General features: G+C 36.9%; 1 protein-coding gene across 2 annotated transcripts in view; it reads right to left on the bottom strand.

Moving 5' to 3' along the window:
* The window catches only part of hcn1 (hyperpolarization activated cyclic nucleotide-gated potassium channel 1), a 134,062-nt gene extending 128,030 nt beyond the window's left edge, over positions 1–6,032 (bottom strand). The window contains exon 1 of one of the 2 annotated variants that reach the window (XM_055179850.2): positions 5,498–6,032. In XM_055179850.2, the coding sequence (XP_055035825.1) occupies positions 5,498–5,853 (356 nt within the window). In that variant the 5' untranslated portion in view covers positions 5,854–6,032. The remainder of the gene's footprint in view (positions 1–5,497) is intronic. The other variant, XM_055179849.2, reaches the window with a different exon arrangement.
* Positions 6,033–18,104: the final 12,072 nt, after the last annotated feature.

The following is an 18,104-nucleotide window of genomic DNA, read 5'->3' as shown; positions in this document are numbered from 1 at the left end:
ATCCCTACCCAAACCCAACCATAACCCCAATGCCAGGCGACATAAAAAAATAAATCAGAAAAAATAATATAAACCAATGTATAAAGTGACATTCTAATGCAAGCACCAAATCTAACCCTAAACCGAAGCGACAATGGTTTAAAAATAGGAAAAAGCAGTTGAGTAACCAATAGGTGAAAATCACACGAAAACAGGAATCCGTTATACGATCACGAAAAAACGCGGAAATTCGTGATAATATCACGAAAAAGAATAAAAAAATATGTGACTATATCACGAAACTTTGTGAGACTGGGTAGGAATGTAATGATGATCTGAAGCATTCATTTAAATTAGGAACAGCTCACAAGCTTGTTTTGGTACAGTCGCTCCCCTAACCCTGTTTACAGTATTGGTTACATTATGGCTGGGTTTGCATATTAAATACACAAAGGCATTCGTATTACAAGAGACCTGACAGGCTGCTTTGCTTTTGTGACTGTAGCCTTGACAACCGAATGACAGACAGGCTGCATTGTCAAAGATGGGATGGTTGCCATGTGACCATCTGTCCCGCTGGTGAAAACTAAAGAAAGGCACAGAGGATGTGACCTTAACACAAAGGTTAAAGTATATGCTCAAATATGCTTTTATGATTCTCTTTACTGCTAGATCTTTTCCATAAAGAACCAGACTGCACACTGAGATGTTTTTACTGTTGAAAGATCAGACACGGCCACAGTATCTTAAAAGTGCTTGCATTAATAAACTGGGCATTCTTCTGCACTGTATGTGTGGAAAAAACACTTTTTAAAGAGTTTGGCTATTTAAAGAGTACCAGGGGACATCTATTTGGATAAAGTGAGACACGCACTCACCAAGACCTTCATTAGACTTTGAGAGACATCTTTGAGACAACCCTCTCCGAACAGCAAAAGCATTAATAATGCAAGACAAACTTGCACGCCCCTAAAAATAGAGGTTAATCTGGGTTTATCAGAAATCAGAGGCCCGCTTTTGATAGGGAAAAGAAATCTGCTCACATGCAAATCCCGCTTTTACCTTTGTGATTAATTTATAAATCAGAGATTTGACCCAATCCGTTACCTGATAAATCCTCCAACTATTAAAAAACATTGATATGAATGAACTTTGGAATTATGGGAAGGTGACGGCCCTTGTGGAGATTCCTTTCTACCTTGACCATTTATGACCGCCGCAAAGGAGAAAGCAGGTAAGAGGACGAATTAAAAATAAACGTACGACCGACTCACGCGTGACGGAAAACGGCTCAGGACGCATCGAGTCAAGCATGATGAGTCCTTTCTGAAAACAATGAATAATGAATCTTACTAACCTCCTATTAATCTTTAAACACCCTCCGTATTGAGATATCACTTCGTATTGAGTTTCATTGATGCTTCGGAACCAAAACAGCACATGTGAGGGATGTTGTCAAGTGATGTTGATGGTTTTAACGTTATCAATTCACAGCTGAAAGGGCCAAAGGGGAACCATTACTTTCCACAAAATGAGCAAATGTTAATAAATTAATAGAAATTTATAGTTTGATGAAATGAGTTGAAAAAATGTCAAAAAGTGAGCATAATGTAAAAGAGCACATGCAATATTAAAGACATAGAGGACATATTGTCCAGTGTTTTGACCATTAAGGTTAAGACAGCTGTCTATAGCTCTCCCCATCATTCATTTTTTTCCTCATCCCTGTCATGTTTTTCCTGTCCATCATCTCCCTCTCTATATCTTCTGTTTTCACCTGTTTTCCTCATCTCTCTTTGATGTAAAGCCCATTTGGCAAGGTCGATCAAGGCTGAAAATCAGGTGTACCACCTGCAGAATTTAAAAATGCTACCAATCCCTTTAAATAAAGGGTGGGTGCATTTAGTCATAGATCATAAAATGTTTTCTGCATTGAGTTTCAGTATCTCTAGCGATGGATTTTTGTGTATTTTATGTAGCATAATACTAATAATAACTATCCACCAATCAACACTGTGTATTCAACTAAGAAGTCCAACTCCAAACGCATGCCTTGGTTGAGTTAAAATTGCTATGTCGGGCTGGTTATATATTATTTGTGTAAATGTTAACATCTCCATATCCCACTTTTAATAAGTTGTATATCGACCCGATGACTGTTAAGCAGCCGTGTCCTTCGTGCATTATGACAAAAAGGTCAGTCATGTTACATCACAGCGTTCAGAGCGTTGTTAAGCTCATTCAGTGTGTGTTGGACATCTAATCCGATCTCACCTTCTCTCATCCCTGCTCTGATGCTGAAAGGGCTTTACAAACTGTTCTGATCTGTCAGAGCCGTGCTGTAGCCTAATGCTTAAAGATGTGGGCTGGAATCTATAAAGCTGTATATTCAAAGGGAGAGATGACCGGTGAAATCACTAATGGTCCACGGAGCGAGACACTTAACCTTAACCTTATGTTGCTGGAAGGGGTTTGTCCCTGTAATAAGTGCAATGCAAGTTGCATTGCATTGAAACAGCAGCTGAATGCCAAATAGTTGCAGTTAGTAGCTATTCAATTCTAGCCAAGAAGTTATGTGTTGGCTTATTTCTGATTTGCAGTACATTTCTGATATGCAGTAGACGGTAACTTGCTTGTGTTAATTTAGGGACAAATTATAAGGTTTATCAGACTTTTTACAATATGCTTTGGTTAAGTAAGGAATTCACTTAATGCAACATACAACCTTGGAATTACAAAATGTTCGAAGCCTTTGTGTTTCCTTTCTGCAGTGCAAGAAATTTTAAGTGATGTTATTAAGGTGGAATAGCACGCATAGTCAAGCGACCAATCAAAATTCGACCTTGCCTCACAGACCGTTCTTCACTAAAATATTGCTATTTTAGCTTATTATTCACTCTAAGAAGACAATACACTGGCAAATGTGATTTTTAAATAGCACATTTAATCATTAAAATCACAAAATGGGGATCTGAGGGGATGGGAAAGTGCCGGTGAGGGAAGCGGGGCCTGCCTTGGTATAAGTTTAGGTATTTTAACTTTACTAATAACAACTTGATTATTTTCTCAATATTTTAGAAAATGTCACCACCTAGAAAATTTCAATATCATGGGTTGAAGCAGTGGCGGCCGGTGACTTTTTTTTCGAGGGCGCACAATGCGAAGTTCATCACAACATGTATAGGCCGTCATGTGTGTGGTTTGTAATTTCAAAATATGTGTTCTGCACGTCGAGCGATCCTATGTGCATCACGCGTCTTGTCAAAATAAGTGCTTGCTGCAGACGCGTCTAAAGGGTTTAGGATAAAAGAGACGCTCGTGTTTGCCAGATGCTCGCATAATCTCATGCATAATCAGAGTTTACTGTTAAGGGAGTGTCTTGGGTGTGTTTTGTGAACGTGAGCGTCTCTTTTATCATAAACGGTTTTGATGCGTGTGCAGCAGGCACTTATTTTGACAAAACACGTGATGTTCACATACGCTTCAAACACATATTTTGAAAACACAAGCAACACACATGATGCTCCGAACACATATTTTGAATTTGCGCCACTCGGATGAGCAGTCACGAGCCGCTACTGGGTTAAAGCAAGCAGGATTTTGGGTTGAAATAATCCAACATACAGTGAGTTCATTTAAAACCATTAGTTGGGCATATTTTACCCAACCATGGGTTAAAAACAAACCTATTTTTTTTTAGAGAAAGAGGATAAAAGATATCAGGATGGAAATATGATTACATTTAGCATACTGTTTTTATTTTTACAATGCAGACATATTTTCTTTAAATTATGGCACTAATAACACTATATAATACAAAAATAAATAACACTAAAATCTGCAGTCAAAAGTGTACATTATAATTTCTGGATACATGTACTGCGTAATGCGAATAAAGCATGTCTGGAGTCTCTGAGTTAGGATTGCAATACAGTATATCAGGTGTTATGTTAACTTTACACATGATCTGCCAAAAGTACATCAAGTACAAAGAAGAAATAAAGCCGAAAGACAGGTGGGGGGCAGGCTAATGACTCTGCACGGGATAGTGTTCTCTGTGTTCATGTAAAACAAGCGGCTGTTTTTCAGCACCATGGAGAGCGGCGCGTTATTACGCGGGGCAGATGGGAAATGAAACTCGTGTGTGCAATGAACTCTGCGTGCAGCGCTCGTGACGAGTTGCCAGGGCAAAACGAGCACGTGAGGTGCATCGTCACCTATCCGCGTTCACACAGGCAAGACAGAGAAAGAGAGAGAGAGTGAAAGAGAGAGAGAGAGAGAGAGAGAGAGAGAGAGAGAGAGAGAGAGAATGGCCAGACATGTAAACATTCCAGTACTTCAAGGTTTATCGAACTGGGCAATATAATCAATCACAATAAATTATGACAAGATAAGCATAATACGTTCTACTGTATGATTATTTTACAAGAAGTCATTAGTTTATAAAATAACCTACACTTTAAATCTTAAATAAACACAAATCACATTAATAATATCATCGAGCATGTTCATATTCCGAATATTTTTTTAGTTGCTTTAATTCACAAGCATTGCTGATTCAGCACAGACTGTTCCGGTTCTAACAGACAGACATTTTCCCTGTTCACTTACAGACTATCCATCTATCTATCTATCTATCTATCTATCTATCTATCTATCTATCTATCTATCTATCTATCTATCTATCTATCTATCTATCATGAAGTGACAAACTAACAGGAGACTTTAGCCTAATTGGCTCCCATTGGTGCGCAACTCTAGACAATTGTTATTATTATGGGTTGTATAACAATTCATATTAACCACGTCACGTCCTAAATATCAATATGAAAACGTAAAGCCTGTTAGTTTTTATCTTTACTACTATACTACTACCGTACTATGCTACTAGTGATTTCGCATTACTCCATCATGAGGAAACTGCAAATGAAACATTATTCTGTGAGGCAGTGGATTCGACCATCTCCTTCATTCACCTGACTAACGCGATTAGCGTTAAACTGCTTTAGATCAACTATCCCAGCGCTAAAATTAGCATGGGTTGTTACACGGTGAGCCACACAGAATCATGCACATAAAAACAATAGAATAATCCTTATTTAGCCTAAATAATCCGTGAATTTCAGCATTTCTGTTCTGATGTTATATTGTAGCAAAGCCTCATTAATTCTCACAGTAGACACTGACAGCTATGTGTTTACAATGCCAAACGGTGGTGCATCATCCACCACCACAAATCTCGCACAATGGCAGTATTTCCTATGATGGCAGGTCTTACACGTCCCATGATGACTGCTGTGCCGTCTTTTCACCAATATGACATTCACCCCACACATACCAAGGGCACTGCGCTTTTTTATGCTCCGCATCCCACAAAACAATCGCATAAGCACCTCTGAAGTATCTCACATTAATGGACGTGTGTTTGACAGCACAAGCAGAGCCCATTTTATCGCGCTGCGGACCCGGGTGCGCGTGACAGCATGCGCCTCGGAAGGTGACTTTCCACACTCCTTACCTAAAATCACTGTAAGGGTGAATGATCCAATATCCAGCCGTCTGGACTCTTTCCTGCTCCTTCTCCACGGCTTTCTGACTCCCGAACATCCGCAATGAGAACTTATTCACCCCGGGCTGCATCATCGCTCCAAATTGCCGCTGCATAAACCCGTATTGCCTAGACGCAGCATCCATATCGTCAAAACCGACCATGGTTTCTTCGTGTTCCCCCTTGGCACTCACTGAGTTGCCGTGGTCTTTCATGTTCTGGCTGCCCATGCTGTTCTTCATGATCGAGTCTTGCCTTTGGAACACATTATTCCCATCCACTTTCTCCTCCTTGTTGCTCGAGAATGAATTGGATTTGTCTTCCATGGTGGTTTCAGAACGTGCTGTGTCCGGGTGCGGAGCACAGGCTACGCGTAAAACTCGAAAGGAGCAGCTGGCGTCTCCTCTGTTTCATTTGACGTCTCTCGAACCGCCGCTGCGTCCTGTGCGAGTGCTGCTGCACGACTGAGAGACGGAGTTGTGGTGAAGCCGACGGGATCGGGTTTCTTGGGTTGCTGCCATCTACTGTCGGGATCGAGCGCGCGCCGCCGTCCGCCTGGATGCTAGTTTGTCGAGGACACTTGGTGAACGTGCGCTTCATTTTAATATGCGCTGCATGGATATTATTCAAGACTTTATGGGTTTACAAGAAATTTTGAAATGATGTTGTTGATGCGACGAAGACTGTAAAGCATTTGAGTATGGCATGTTTATGGAAAGACTAAAACTGTATGTGTTCCTAAAATCTCGAGTTTAAGCTATATATTTGTTAGAAGATCGATATGTCAATATAATAAAAACCCTAAAAAGTTGCACACCTTTAAACAAATGTTCTTTATCTGGGACATGTGCCGCTATATTTTCATTATTTCCCCTTATAAACAATGTAATGCAATATAAGAGCCAATATCTTCTGAACAGTCAGTTTGTCGCAAAATCTATAAAAGTTGGCAGATTTCTACCACAGTTTTTTACCATCATACAGCACAGCGCCACTAAATGCCATGAATCTCAGATCCATAATAAATTCAGGACTGTCAACCTGCAAATCCGCCAGCCTGTAAATATTGAATTAACATTTAAGTAAGAAATATTGATGAAACAGCTCAAGACATAACTAAATGTTTGAGGTGTTTAAGCCCTGCTTTCGTTAAACCATGAGTGCCTCTCTATTAACACTGGAACTACTGGCCTTGAACTGATAGCTTTCCCAGAGTTTGTGAGAAATGTGAGAAAGTACTTTTTGGACATGCCAAATATGGTGGTTAAACTCATGCCCATCATTACAAAAACAACATATTTAACAAGTAATTCATCTTGCAAAGTGTTATTGGTCATGGTGCCGAATTGTGGATTCTAGACAAAATGTTTACCAGCAGTGAACAAAGGAAGATGCACATCCAGAAAAAAAAAACAGATAATTTGATGAAACCCAGACCAAGTCCACCTGCTACCCTGTTCTGACTGTGTGTGTGAGAGGTCTAAGTCTGATTTCACGCATAATGATTTTGAACCTGGTCTTTCCAAATCAAAATGTAAAATCCCAAACTGTGGTTGATTCAATTTGAAATTGCCTACTTCCATATTATATAGTATGCAAAATAAGTAGTATGTGAAAATCCTTAGTATGCAAAAAAAAACATCAGCATACATTGATGTGTTTGACTTCATTCGGTGCCGACAGTTGGATGACATCAAATTACCACGAGAGTGAATTGGGTAACCATATGGAGAAATCAAATATAAAATCGTTTGATGTCATCCGCCTGACAGTTCTTGCGGTGACGCATGAAGTTTAACAAGCCTAACTAAAGTAAATTTCAAAAATGGCTTTAATACTGGATTGCTTACGATTTACACAAAGTAAACTACCAGACGGGCACTTTTAAATGATTTTGTTTTAGTCACAACTTAGTATAAGCTTTTCACAAACCGGATGGCATAAGTGGACGACTGGATTTAAAATCTTCAGATGACTTTCAAGGCAAGTCGTGGTATAGTCAGGCCCGGATTAACACAGTGTAGTGCCCTAGGGTGACCACATTTGAAGTGCTTTAGGGTTCCAGACTAACGTTTTTGTTATTAGGAGCACTGTAGTCCCTGACTGAAACTTTTAGGAGTGCACTTTTTTTGTGTTCGCACATGCGCGAGTACTTGTAAAAAAACTGCTCGCGCTGTGTCAAAAACTCCGTTTGGTTGCAGTCTTGGCGCCCCCCTAGTGCCTGGTGCCCCAGGGCACTCGCTCAATATGGATAATCCAGCCCTGGGTATAGTCACAAAATATGTTCATGGACACGATTTTTTATTTTTTCGTGTCACTCACCACAAATATAAATAGTTTTCGTGTCCATAGCACGACTTTCTTTTTCGTGTCTTTTTATGTATTGTTTTCTTATTTATTTTCTATTTTATTACTATTATCGCTTGGGGTTTAATTACTTTTTGTTACATTTCAGACATCTTAAACCAAACACCAACTCTAACCTCAACCTCAAGCGAAAATAGTTAAAAAATCGGAAGAAAAACATACAGAAACCAATACATAAAACTACATCCTAACCCAAACCTCAAATCTAACCCCAAGCAACAATGATTTAAAATCAGAAAATAAAAAGGAAAAAGCAATACATAAAATGACATAAAAAAGAAAGTCGTTCTAGGGACATGAAAAACGAATAGAAGTTTGCACTAAGAGGTTGTGCACACCAAAACTTTTAAACGCGGCTGAATACGCCTGGAGGACACCGATTGCCAGCTGTTTTTTCAGCTGAGTGCCAGCTTTCTTCAGCCGTGAGAACTGACATTGGACGGCCGTGTGACATTGACGAGCGGAGCTTTTCACCCAAAGTTGAATCTCTTTCAACTCTCGACGCTCAGCGCCGAGCACAGAAAAACCGCTGAGCACCAGTTTTCAGTGCGGAAAAAAACGCTACCTGCTGGCTTATTTGAAAATCCATTGGAAACAATTGAAAACATACACCGGCTGTGGGCGTAAAAGCTGTGGTGTGCACGACCCCTAAGTGACACGAAAAATACACTCGTGCTCAATGACAAGAAAAAGCGGACAAAAAGCAAAAAAAGCACAAAAGTGTTCATGATCATGAAATAATAAATCAAATATTTCATGACTTGGCCTATACCATGAAATGCCTTGAGGTAGGAAGTCACAGTACTAAATTCCACATGAAAACACGAAACCAAACATACACACAAATACTGTACTATTGTGTATGCAACCCAAATTCGTTTGCGAACGTCACAGACAACTAAGCTACGGTTTCGTTAAATGACACAGATTTACTGACAATGCGATTGTCATTTACAAATTGTTTAAGGGTCTTCTTTAAAGAGACTTTAAATGTACTTACTGATAAAATGTATGCCTTAGCGGCTTTGGATATAACTGTCTGCATAAATATTAAATGCATATAAATATAAACAGTTATTTGCATTATGATTAGCAAGCACTGTCATAAAACACATTAAAGAAATGACAAAATAATTAAAATACGAAAGCTAACATTGTTTGGGTAAGATCCACATTTATTTAAAAAAATATATTTTGCAGAAATCGTAATGTTTTATAAAATACTTTTTTAAATGCCAAAAAGAAACCACTTAATCCAGTAAAATGTTCATTTTCATTATAAAAAGAAAGTCTGGTGTACACTCTATATTACTATTAATTGAAAACATTAAGGGCACAGATGGCTGTAGACTACATTAACAAAATATGATGATTCACCACTGCAAAATCTGTTTGAAGCAAACTTTCATTAAAATGCCAATTCATATGCAAACTAAACAGTGTAGCACATTTTTTATTGAGGTCATTATATAAAACTCTCAAAGTTAACAAATGAAATCTGACATTCCTTTATTTCTACATATTTTTTCAAGTTTTGCTTCAAGCCAGAGTTTTGCCTGGATTAGTTTGGATACCAACTGTTCCCTTGCAGGGCGATCCAGAAAGCTTGTGTAACTTTAGTTTTGGGGCAAACCATTGCGTAATTTATGAACACAAGGTAATAGCTTGCAAAGACTGACCACAGGGCTTAAGCACTTGATCACGTGTGCTGAGGGCCAAAGGAGATGCTGGCATATGCAAAGGGACAACATGGAAAGAGAACAAATGGAGAGGCAAATGAAAGTCATTGCCATACTTTTCTAATGACGTGTAGTAAAAATAAAGAGAATTCAGAAAGACTTTTTGTTTACATTTATATGCATTGGGCACATACTTTCATCCTTAGCGACTTATGGTGCATTCGAAGTATACATGTTTTAATCAAACCCATAATCTTTTACACTGCTTACACAATGATCTACCAATTGAGCTACAGGACTACTTCAATGTCTGTACACAAACTGTACTCATTGTCTGCTGTATAAAATGTATTAGTATCCGGTGAGGCTAATGATCTTGTGTATCTATTGGGTTACATTCACTTTTTGATTGATATTTTATCCGGACGTAATATATTACATGTTCTTTCATGCCAGCTATTCCTCATGCAACAAATACAGACCGCTGCAAAAAATTAAGCATTGTGTTTCAACATGGCGGACTCTTCTGCCCAGTCATTGTGTCAGGTTTTAAATATCAGTGATAAAATATCAAGTACAAAACAAATTAAATACCTGAAGACAGTTATGTTAAAATAGCAGTTTTTTTGTCTCAGATTTCTTTATTTAATTTAATTGTACTCACAATAATTATTGTGGGTTTAGTGGTTGCCAAGGAGTTGCTATGCAGACGTTAAAGTGTTCTGACTGATTTTAAAGGGATACTCCACTTTTTTGAAAATATGCTCATTTTCCAGCTCCTTTAGAGTTAAACATTTGATTTGTAGCTTTTTTGGAATCCATTCAGCCGATCTCCGGGGTCTGGCGCTAGCACTTTTAGCATAGCTTAGCATAATCCAATGAATCTGATTAGACCATTAGCATTGCGCTATCAAATAACCAAAGAGTTTCACTATTTTTCCTATTTAAAACTTGACTCTTCTGTAGTTACATTGTAGGACCAAAAGGAAAAATAAAACTTGGAATTTTCTAGGCCGATATGGCTAGGGACTATACTCTCATTCCGGCATAATCATCAAGGACTTTGCTGCTGTAACATTATGGCTGCAGGAGGCGCAATGTTATTACGCAGCAGCCAAAAATAACCCCCTTAAGGCGGGCGTACACGGTGCGATTTTTGCTGTCGTATGAGCTCGCATGCGATTTTTTTTCTCGGGAGCAAATCGTTCGTGCTCGTATGGTCGGGCTCGCACCGTGTGCGAGGAATTACGAGCCGAGCAGGTTACGAGCACCTTACGACCTCGCGATAATTTTTAAACATGTCAAAAAAGTTCGGGAGCTGTCGGTATAAATTCGTAGTGTTGGTGCGGGTAAACAAGACAATCTGGTAAAGCACTTGAATTTGACCAATCAAAATGTACAAAACACAGGAGAAGAAAGGCAAATGTGGCACTGCTACCTCAAATCTGGACGACAACTCTATAGCTGGCTATGTTTCGCGCACACACTCCGGTGACCGGACATCATTGACAAATATGACAGGTCCTTTCAGTGACGACCTCTTGATCAGCTTATTTGCCTGAAAAACCTGTCATACGTGTTTTTGTGATGTCCGGTCACAGCTTTGGATGTGTGCGCAAACAGGAGAGCGTGTAGATTAGGCTATAGCCTAAGGGCTACCACAATGCATAAAACGAAGGCTACTTTTTGATATTAAAACTTTTTTGTTTTTTGTTTTACCCGGAGATCGGCTCAATGGATTCCAAAATGGTAAAAATCAAACTCTAGGGGATCTGGAAAATTTGTATATTTTCAAAAAAGTGGAGTGTCCCTTTAAGTGCATTGCTATGCATATTCTGGGATGCTATATTGAATAGCTATTTAATAGTCCAGATCTGAAAGCCTAACCGCAGGCCTCTGGATACGACTTGGGTGAGCCTTTCAATGTCTATGGCTTATTTGTGGCCTGTTTTGTCAAAAATTAAGTCTGACCTCCTAAAAAAGTAACAAGTAACAGCACACCTCTTCCCAACAAGCCACATAATTTACTATACAGTAGGTGTACAGTAGGTGTATGATAGATTTTCAATCTGAAAAAATCTAGTTCAAAAAGATGTGGAAAAGTAAAATGGAAAGGCCCAAGACTAATGGTCTTATACATAAGCAGTTGTGCAATTGATTATTCTGTTCACATACTATAAAGCTTTTTTTGTCTTCTCTCTGAATAGCAACAACATTTTCTAGCTCAGATTCTTTAACTGTAATCCTTTCTTAGATCTGTCTTTTATCATGGGCCTTTGCATTTGCGTCATAGCCCATAGGGAAATAAAATACTATTACTCTGATTCTGTCTTGCCATGTCACAACAGCAGAAAGCTAACAGCGAATGAAGGAAGAACTTGTATTGTAGTTTTCGTTGACCTTGTGCTGGTTTACACCAGACTTGTGGGGCCAGTATCACCTTAACTGCACTGCATGAGTGTGAATCCGTTATCTGGATTAAAGGAATTATGATCGGGCTTCTAGGAATGTTTAAAACATCTCTCCCGCTGTGTTGACGTCCTGTGAAAGTTCACCCTTGTGCGACCAAAATGTGCTTTAAAGAGATAGACACCTTTTTGCAATTTCTATATTTTTATTTATTTATTTATTTATTGACGTCACTTAAAGCCCCTGTAGTTGATAATTTTATCCCTTTTAAAACTCCCTTTGAGCATCAGGACAGCATATGTAAAGGATTTTTCCTGTGATAATAATTTATTTATGCTTTAAAATAGCTGAAATGTAACTCCTGTACACCCTTGACTCATTAGGTGTACGTAGATCAGTGAATATGCAAATTAGTCCCTGTCTCACATCAATCACACCGGACCATAGATATATTTGTACATAGATGCTGCATTCGGCAGTTCTAGACACATAAAAAGTGGTGGCTCGTACTTCTTTTCCTTGTCAAAACACTGTCACGTGTGTGCATCGTCATGTCAAAATATGTTTTCCAGGCGTCCAAAACTCAATTGTTTAACTCTTGGGGAGCTGGAAAATACGCCAATTTTCATAAAATTGGCTTATCTCTTTAATACAGATACTGCAATTCTTTGTAAGCAAGAAACCAGACAAACAATGCAAAAAGACATTGATCTCATGAAGTAAGATGATGTCTGCTGTTGTGATATGAATTCCGATTGGCTTGTGTTCATGTTTTCCCCCTTGTCCTCTACCACATCTGGATTGCTAATGATTGATGATATTACTTCGGACAAAACTGAAGGTCAATCCGTGGCCAGCGCTTACAGTACGCTCTGGAGTCAAACCGTCCTCAGCAAGCCCTTCAACTTGTGTATCCTCAAGAAAAAGTTGTGTCGACTAAAGCAATCAAGGGGCTTTATCCACCTTGATAAAAGAGGCAGAAGAGAGGCATAAAAAAAACTAAATTGTCCTCCAATGTCTATGAGGCATTACCTTTAATGTGAGGACATTACCTGAGCAAAGACAGTGAAGAAAATGGAGAGAGAGAAGCAGGCAGTGTAGCAGAAAAAAGAAGTTAAGAAAATCAGAGGGATGTTTGTACATGCAAAAGTCGTTTTTGTTGCCAGGTTGTGAGTGGTTGCCAGCAGTTTGGGCAAGGGTGTTGTTTTCTAGGTATTAAGCGTGTTGCTATGGTGTAGTGGGTGGTTGCTAGGTGGATTATTACTGGCCCAAGTCATATTATTTTGGTTCCTACACTTTTAGAAGAAGTGGTACAAAAGCTGTCACTGGGATGGTACCATTTTAACTCATTCTCCGCCAGCCATTTTCTTAACAAATGTTTCACAAAATGCCTTCCAGGAAAAAAATTCTTCTAAAAATATATAAACATACAAATATATCAAATGAAAGAACAGACCCTCTGCTTTCAAACAAACAAACAAACAAACAAAAGGGGGGAAAAGTTTCATCCTATATTTTTTCTTCGCTTGAAAACTCTGAAATATGGGTATTTTTCTTATTTTTTGTTATTATTTTTTATAAAAAATTTTTATTATTATTAATATTTTTTAAATAATTGCATTTTTGTAAAGGATTGTTTTTTAGAGATCAGATTCAGAACGATTACAAACACACACAATGAGTGTAAAAATAGTAAAAAAAAAATTCTAGTGGATAATCGCGGTATTGCAGATTAACATAAAAAATCATAATAAACCCTTTTTGTTTATGCAAATGTTTTCTCTTAATTGACTAGATAACTCGTCAAGAGTTAATGCAAAAAGGTTTTGATATATAAAAACTACATTCTTACATTATACTACATTATAGCTTTTTTAACTACATCATAGCTTTCAAAATATAGGTTGTCAAGATTTTTTTTTAAGATTTATAGATTTATTTTGAAGTATATTAGAATTTTGAATGTAAATGTAAAAGGAAAAAAACATTTCATCATATCTGTATTTTTTCCCCATAAACTCTTAAAGTCGCCATGAAACGGAAGTATCAATTACCTAATTTTCCCCGTGGTGACGTGTATCCGAGTAAAACCGGCCTCTGAAATGAAATAAGGCAGGGCTGGATTTGAATTTGTCCATCGAGATCTGATTGGATCATTTGAAGTTAGGTCGTGTTGCTAATTGTTAATCGCAGCGATATTCTCCCGGACCCCGCCCACCTGCTATACATTATGGCCGGAAGTAGTTTTTAGGAGGGGAAGAGATTTGCATTTTTGATTAAAGATTATGAGGGCACATGAATAAAAAAAAATGTATGAAGCTCACAGATAAATCATTTGTAAAAAAAATACCACAATATTACAAAACAAATTACAGTTTTTTATTTTACTTTCATTGCGACTTTAAATATACCAAGCCCCAAAGGTTACATTGGAGTAAAAAAAATCGTGAGCACACAAAAGTTTCACGTGAGCACGCGAAAGTTTCACGGGAGCACGCGAAAATAAACTTTTAAAAAAATTGAGTTTAAAAAAAATTTGAAACTTCTTATTAAACTTTAAAAAAAATGAGTTTTACCATTTTTAATCTGCCAAAAACCTGCCATTTTAGTGCAATTTATTAATCTTTGAGTAAGCTTCATTCCTTTATGTCAAAAACTTTTTTAATGAGGAAAAACTAGATGAGACAGTTGCTTAATACATCAAATAAACAGTAATATGGCAAAGACTAGCAACTATTCCCATAGGTAACCAGAGATATATGGATGGAAGTTAATTTAGATGAGCAGTTACTTATACCCAAAAACGCGAAAGTTTCACGTGAGCACGCAAAACTAAACTTTATTTAATTTTTGCTCCATGTCTCCTTAGGGGCTCCAGATAAATATGGGTATTTTTCTTTAAAAAAAATTTTTTAGCAAAAAGCTAAAATAATAGCATTTTATCTGAAGGAATTTTGCTAGAGATCAGATTCATAATGAGAGTTTAAAATGAGTAAATACGTTTTGGCTTCAGTTTTTGGTAAGTGGATAATCTAGTGGATAATCACGGTATTGCAGATTAACATAAAAATTCATCAGGATCACATTTTTTATGCAAATTTTTTCTCTCGATTGACGAGATAACTCATCAATGGCGGGGAAAGAGTTAAAAGGTCTAAACACATACTATTTAGGTACACATCCTGTATACTGTATATGTGAGACCACTATGCAGCTTGACGTACTAATATGCACCCTATAGGTGCAAAAGTAAGCGTATACTTTTTGAAAGGGTACCACGCCAGTGACAGCTTTTGTAACTTTTCTTATTTAGTGTATCAGATGAAAACAGCGCATGATATTTATATTTATGCATTTGGCAGATGTTTTTATCCAAAGCTTACAATATCAATATGTGTATTATCTAGGAATCAAACCCACAACCTTTGCACTGCTCTACCATTAGACGCTAGATTCATTGAGTTCTCTTGCATTTACAACTACAATAAGAAAAATGTCTTTTCAGGTGAGTAGTCCCTTTTAAAAGGTTCTTTATCCATGTAATCCCTCATGGGAAGTACTGGAGCTGCTGTACATGCCCTTATTGTCAATAATACCCCTAGAGTAAGGGCTTGTCTGTCTTAAGAGAGGATCTCTGACTCAACTCAGCTTTATGTTTAAGTAAACACTAATTAAACTCTGCCATTGTGTCTCTTATCACCATTGTCAGTTCACTTTTTGTATTCAAATGCTTTCCTTTTACTGGGACATAGAATATCAGCAATTAAAAAAATGTAACCCTGTCACACTAGCCGAGGTGCTTTGAAACAATTAAAAAAGGACTTAGTTGTGGACTGTTATGGATGCACTGATACAAATGACTAATATTTGGAGAGTTTGGTTCCAAAACGCAATAAATCCAGATTGACCAATTTTGGTATAAAATGTTTTCTATACCAAGAAATTGATGAAGATGAAAACCACATCTTTGGCTTATAAAAAAATGCATAATTTGATTTTCAAAGATTTATTATAAAAACAGATAATTTTTTCCACAAAATGCAAAATAAGTTTTTTTTTCAAAATGCTATAAATCTGTTGAATCAATATATAAATGTGCATTCATCTTTGCCATGTTATATTTATTTTATGTTTATCGCGTTTTTGAAACAAACTCTTCATTTGATAACTTAGAATGACATCTGATATACAGTACCAGTTGTTTTGCTTTTTACTCTAAATAATTATGTCATGAAGTCCAAGATGTTCAGACCGTACAAACTGCAACTCTGTTGTCATTTTCACCCAATTTGAAATCCTTTTAATCCTCCTTTTAATTATAATTTGCCCAATTATGGGCCGTATTTAAACAATCGGACAGTGACAGTGATAGTGGGAAAATTTGGTTTTATCTGCCGATACCGATGGTGCATCCCTATTAATGGTATTTCACTTATTACATAAATTAATCTAATAGATGTATTATCTATATAGTACTTTATTTTATGCTATAAGAAAACATAATTTTTATTGCAGTCTCGTAAGAATTGACTGTCAGTATTAGCTTAATCTGCCAAAAACCTGTCATTTTAATGCGATTTAATGCTTCAAGTAAGCTTCATTTCTTTATGTCAAAAACTTTTTTTAATGAGGAAAAACTAGATGAGACAGTTGATAAATACATCAAATAAACAGTAATATGGCAAAAACTAGCAATTATTCCCATAGGTAACCAGTGATGTATGCATGGAAGTAAATTTAGATGTGCAGGTACTTATACCCAAAAATGCTTGCTTAGCTTTATATCACTATTGTGGGACACATCACCTTAATGATGATGATTTAAAGGTGAATCACTATGGGGGAAAATCTAGTCTAGATTGATGTTCTGTATTTTTACACGCATCTCAAGGTCTCATAGGAAATTAGTGAGCACTTTAACATAAGCAAATAAACACACAAAAAAGTTGCTTTAGTACTATTATATTATATTATTTTATTTTATTACTACATAATACATCAATCTATTATGATATAATGTCCACGTACTTCATTTCTGAACAAGATTCAAAAATATATTTTGGAAACTAATATTATTGCATTTTTCTATTGGTTACAATTTTGAATTCCTCCTTGTACTCCATCCTAGACTACACTCTAAAAAAGGTTATTTTTGACCCATATTGAGTAAATATTGGACAGAACACACCGCTGGGTTCAAATTGACCCAATGCCGGGGTTGTTTTAACCCAACTGCTGGGTTATTATTCCCCATGGTTGCATAACAACACCCCACCATTGGGTCATTTTTAACCCAGCATGTTTTCTGTCCAATATTTACCCATTATGGGTCAAAAAAGAAAAACTCAGCCATTTTTGAAGTGTTTGTTCATAACACAGTTCGAAATGGAATAGGAAATAATTTTGAATAATATATAAATAAATATATAATATATAAATAAAATTGAATTTGTGTCCCTCATTAGCACATACTGTGGCTGCTTAGACACAGCTTTATACATGCAAACCCAAGGACGCACACACAAGTGAGAAGTTCAGGCTTGATTATGCATTTAATGTAAAAATAGAAGAACGCCTGGGGCAGAACAACCTGGATGTCCTCAGAGTCAAATAAAGACAGAATAGCTGTTCAGTTTAACACACAGTCCTGTGATATAAGGATGACACGGCCTTTTCTTAAAAAGTGAATGATTATGGTTTGTTCTGTGATGAAAACTTAACATTAACCAATGCTGAAATGAATGCAAACCTCAATAACTTTAATAAGATTTTATTTTGTAATTGTTGTGGTTATAATATGTGTTTCTGCTCTGGTCTGAGAAAAAACAATTTCAGTTCAAAATTGATTTTATTATTGTACCATTGTCATAGCTGGAGGCGCTAATTTAAATATTAATAAATCTCAGTAGACCTTGATGAATAATAAATTAGAGCAGTTTGGTTCAGAGAGTTAAGTTTCACAAGTACTAGACCAGACAAGACTACACTAGACTATAACGAACTAGACAATTTATTTGAATCCTTAAGATTTTAAAATGTTTTAAAGTGTTGTCTTGTTTTTAGTCTAAATATCTAAAAAATATTAAATTAAGATGCTTTTTCTTGCTGAACAAAACAACCTA

Source organism: Misgurnus anguillicaudatus, chromosome 9 (assembly GCF_027580225.2).
Source record: "Misgurnus anguillicaudatus chromosome 9, ASM2758022v2, whole genome shotgun sequence".
Taxonomy (NCBI): Eukaryota; Metazoa; Chordata; class Actinopteri; order Cypriniformes; family Cobitidae; genus Misgurnus; species Misgurnus anguillicaudatus.
This window is presented reverse-complemented; position numbering and strand designations above follow the sequence as displayed.